General features: G+C 52.7%; 1 protein-coding gene across 1 annotated transcript; it reads left to right on the plus strand.

Annotated features, from left to right (window-relative positions):
• The first annotated feature begins 241 nt into the window (after positions 1-241).
• Positions 242-1,124, plus strand: LOC125533023. The gene has a single exon (XM_048696830.1). The coding sequence runs from the start codon at positions 242-244 to the stop codon at positions 764-766; it is 525 nt and encodes a 174-aa protein (XP_048552787.1). The 3' UTR covers positions 767-1,124.
• The last annotated feature ends 3,745 nt before the right edge of the window (positions 1,125-4,869 follow it).

The raw sequence follows: 4,869 nt of genomic DNA on the forward strand, positions 1-4,869 counted from the left end.
GCTCCAATTTGATTTGACTGCGGGGTGTGTGCGGTGCGCGCCTGAAAAAATAACCCCCGGTGGGTGCTATGCTATGCTGGTTCAAAGTTTCAAACCAGGTGACTGGACCATCCATCCATCCGGCCTGTCCCTTTATATACCCACCGCGTCCAAGAATCAATCATCGTCGTCTACTCGACTCATCCATCCATCGCCCCACCCATTGACTCGCAGAGGAGAGAAAGGCGTCGACCGGACCGGGATGAAGCAGGAGAAGGGGCAGGGCGGCGGGAGGAAGCTGGGGCGGTGGCTGGGCGCGCCGATGCGGGCGCTGTCGCGGGCGTGCGACTCGTACGTGCGCAAGATGTCGGCGTGCGCGGGGGCCATGCCCACGCAGTACGCGGGCGCCGTGGGCCGCGGCGGGGCCGGGGCCATGCGCATGCAGGCGGCCACCTTCAGCTCGCGCTCCACGCGGCGCGGGGACGACGACGTCGGCGAGCTGGTCCGCGCCATGTCCCAGCGCCAGCAGGGCAGCGGCGCCTCCCCCGCGGCCGCGGCCGTGCCGCCCAGGAGCCGGAGCGTGGGGGTGGGCAGGATCGACGAGGACGCGCCGTGCGACTTCGGCGCCGACGGCGGCCGCGTCGGCCTGCCGCCCCCGGCCGTGCGCAGGAACCGCAGCGCCGCCATCGGGAGCGGCCTCCCGCCGCGCGTCGGCGGCGGCGGCGGGTTCGGCGCCGCGACGATCAAGAAGGCCCCAGCCGCTGCCGCCGCCGTGCACGGCGGCTAGCCGAGAGCGACCGGCCGGCCGGTGTGTACGGACAGTCACTGCACGCGCAGCAGCTTAGAGCCCGGTGTGTTTTTAATCTTTTCGTCCCTGTCAAGTGTGGCAAGATGGTTTTGGCTTTTTTTCCCGTGTGGTTGTGTGAATTGTACATTTTCTAGTGGTTAGATTTTGTCAGGACCTGGAAGCAGTTAGCAGCCGTGCATAGCAAACTGCATACACAGCCCAAATCAAATGTTGTTAATTGGTAGAGTACACATCTCACAAGCATGCCACATCTAGTAATGTGTATCGATCCAAAGGCTAATCCAAACAAGTTCGGTGTGTACACGTGCGGTGCATACACTTGCTGACATTTTTAAAATTTTGGGAACATGGCACGCTGACATTATGCTATGCTCGTGTCATCTGTCATGCGTACACTGTAGGGTGACCTCTGACTTTCCTAGCGGGGAGTCGGTGCGGTGCATTTGTGCTATGGGACTGGGAGGTGTCGCCGTCGATCGATACATAGATAATCGTAATCATAACCCAATCCCTTACGTACGTACATTGACTCGTCTAATTGGCACCGGCGAGCGTTGACATTTGGCGCGTGCTTACGCGTCCATTTGGGCTGGGCGTTTTGTTTGCTCCTCTTTTTTTTTTGAAACAGGCAAAATTTTGTTTGCTCCTGGGACGGGAGAGAAATGGACAGCTCAGGTTTGTTTGCGAGCGATGATTGATGGAAGAACTGCCGTCTGCCGTGTGCCGTTCGTTTGCTATGCGGTGAAGATTTAATAGATTTTTCTGCCCTATATCTTGTCAACATCGATCATGCATCACCTTGTTAAGGCTGGTTGTAATGAAGAGTATCATATATTAGTATCATGCATATGACACTAGTGTATATATTACATCTGTAATGCATGGTATCATATGTTGGTTGATATCATATAGGACTACATTTATTGCCATACATGACACAAATTAACACATCATTTAATATGATACAGTACGTATCATGATATGATACTCAAGCATCTTTTTTTCATTTAATTTCTATGCCACCTCATCAACATTGTTTAGTTGACATGCATGATACTACCTATAATACTTTCATTACAAACAACCTTACCACTACTCCCTCCTTTCTGGTTCATATGGTTTATTTCAACTTTTTTTTGTTTTTCCAATTTAGAGGGCTTGTCTCCATCTTATTTTTAATTTCCAATGCGCATTAAATCTTTGCATGCAGGAATTAAAGAGGAACGCACCACCAATGCATGTAATGTTCCTACTCATCTAGAAGTAGTGGCCAAGCATGCATGCACCACAATTAATCCAAATTAATGCATGAGTTTAATTGAGATAGCTTTATAAAGTATGAGATACATTTGTCTATTTATAAAATGCCTTGCTTGATAAGATTTGAGATTTGAGCCTTATAACCGGAAAGGAGGGAGAAAACCTTGCACAATTTGGCCTACCATCCAATACCGTCGTGAGGTCATCAAAAGGTGGTACTACTGCAAGGCACACGCAAAGGCAGAGGTCGCTACACCGTCACGTGGGATGAGATGAGGACGTCGCAAAGTGATCACCGCGTCATGCCGCTGCACGCCCCGGTCTGCTGCGTCCGCCACGCACTAGCTCAGCTCAAGTAGCCCGCCCACCAATCGCTCTCTCTGGGCTCTCCTTGTACTCTACTCCCTCCGTTCGGAATTACTTGTCATAAAAAATAGATGTATCTAGATGTATTTTAGTTCTAGATACATTTATTTCCGAAACAAGTAATTCCGGACGGAGGGAGTACTTGGCGGGAACCTTCCTCTGGACCTCTTGGTGGCAGACCAGTGTGGCTGTGCGCTCGGCGAAACCAGAGGCCGTGTGCCCGTTGTCCCTATTAAGAAACAAGTGCAAGAATGAATCGCTGTTCTCTTCATTGATTGAAAACTGCTCTTTATACAAAGGGAAGAGATGCTTGTAGAAAGACGTCTGTTCGGAGGAGATGCCTGGCGGGCAGTGAACCGACGCGGCAGTTCGCCACTGCCCACGGTTAGGATATTAACACTCGTTAATTAATCCTAACAGTCCCGAGGTTTCACTCCACTCATCGGCGCCACTGTCGCTGCATTTTCTAGCCCGCCCTTTTCCACCCCCCTCCACGTACTACTACAACCACCTTCCGTTCCAATCCACACCGGCACACTGTAGACGAGCCCCGCTCCGTTCAGGTGTTCACCCCCTACCCTAATCTTTACTGCTCCGCTCTCTGGAACCGGCCAAATTTGATAATTTGCCACCTCTTTTCTTCCTCTTTCATAATTTGCCCCCCCCCCCTCCAAGAATGACAGGTGGGGTCTGAGCCCGCCCGTCATTAAGACAATGGATGGCAAATTATGAAAAGGAAAAATAAGGGGTGGCAAATTATCAAATCGCCCTGGAACCGGGTCCCATCCCAACCAGCATTCGAAATGCCTTATTGGTTGGATTTGTGACGACCTGGAAGTAAGCAGCCATGCTATGCTGCTGCTGCTGCCGCCTATATAATGCATGATGTTGCCATGAACGTCACATCGATTTTACAAGCACATTAACGTATAGTACATATGCTATGTAGTATATCCAGTCCAATCCAGACGAATAGTTAATATATATACTACCTGTCCATACTTTATACCAAGGGGGGCCGATATGCGTGTATTGTGGAGTAGTGACATCTGAGCAATGAATCGGCGCAATGCATTTGACCGCGCGAGATGTATCTATAAAAATTACCCAGTCCGTGCGTATGTAGCCATCGTGTATTGTCCATGTACATTGGACGTTGACCTTTAGCACCTTCACCTGACCAGCTTACTTTGTTCGCAGTTGCTGGTAATATGGCACTGTCCGTGATATTTACTATGGGTGTGTTTGGTTGCCTGCATAGGCCTTGACCAGGACCCGCGTGGAAAGTGATCAGTCTGTTTGGTAGCCCGCATACATTATTGAACCTGCATTGCACGTTTCTTAAAACACCTTTGGGCCTGGCTCACTGGAAACGCACGAATCGGCAGTTTGTCCAGGGCCAGGCCCGAGCGGTGCACGTGGGCGGCGGCGGCGGCTGCACGCGCGCGGCCACGCTCGAGAAGCCACGTTGCTTCCCGAAGCGCCGGCTGTTATTAGCCTCACCGCCACTCACCAGTCCCTCTCCCCACTCTTCCCTACTCTCTCAACTCTCACCGGCGGCGGCGGATCGGAGCAGAGGAAGAAGACCACCGGACTCCATCACCGGCGGTAGCGGATCGGAGCAGAGGAATAAGACCACCGGACTCCATCAATGGCGGTAAGCACTTCTCTCTTTTGGAGATGCACGCTAGACGATCCACGGCGATATATTCGATCCACGACGGACGGGAATGGGAAATATGTAGATAAGCATATGGGTAGTTCATACTAGTTCATAGCAGTTCATACGAGTTCATATATGCAAAATCGGAATGCAGAAGGGGGATTGGGGGATAGGGGGTGGACAACGGACACCGGCTGACCGCGGCAGCCGTCACTGGCGTGCGGAGCGGCTGGTCGAGCCGCTGGCCTTCTTCTTCTTCTTCATCGCCGCGCGGGCCGGCGGGTCGTCGTCGTCGTCCTCGGCGGAGTCGAGGTCGATCTGCCAGGAACGACGGCCTGGCTCCGGTACCCTCGCTGGCATCTGCACCACTTCTTCTTCCTCCTCCTTAGGCTCCCCCCCGATGCCCGCCGGCGGCGCGATAGCCGTCTCCCAGTACACTGCGGCACGGCGGTCATTAGGAGCCCAGTTGGTCTTGTACTTGCACCACTTCTTCCTCTGTTTAGCGTCGACGGAGATGGCCTGATTCATGGCCCAGCGAATGATGTCAACTGACATCGCGCCCTTCTCTGGGTCAGGAATCAGCGTCTTCAGCTCTTCTTTACTGGCCTTCATGAGCACTACATTAGATTCCTTCTGCTTGTCCGGCATGGAGCCGAAGTTCGAGCACACCTTCATGGTGTTCTCGAACTTGGTCCGGTCACCAGTCGTTCATCCGAGGAAGAAGGCCCTCCAACCAATACCCCAAGAGAAGGGGTTGGCGTTGGAGCTAGAGCTAGAGCTCATGGCGATGGGA

This window comes from Triticum urartu, chromosome 1, assembly GCF_003073215.2.
Source record: "Triticum urartu cultivar G1812 chromosome 1, Tu2.1, whole genome shotgun sequence".
In the NCBI taxonomy this organism is placed as follows: domain Eukaryota; kingdom Viridiplantae; phylum Streptophyta; class Magnoliopsida; order Poales; family Poaceae; genus Triticum; species Triticum urartu.

Coding starts and splice junctions, on each gene's coding strand:
- LOC125533023 (XM_048696830.1), top strand. CDS start 242: ATGAAGCAGGAGAAGGGGCAGGGCGGCGGGAGGAAGCTGGGGCGGTGG.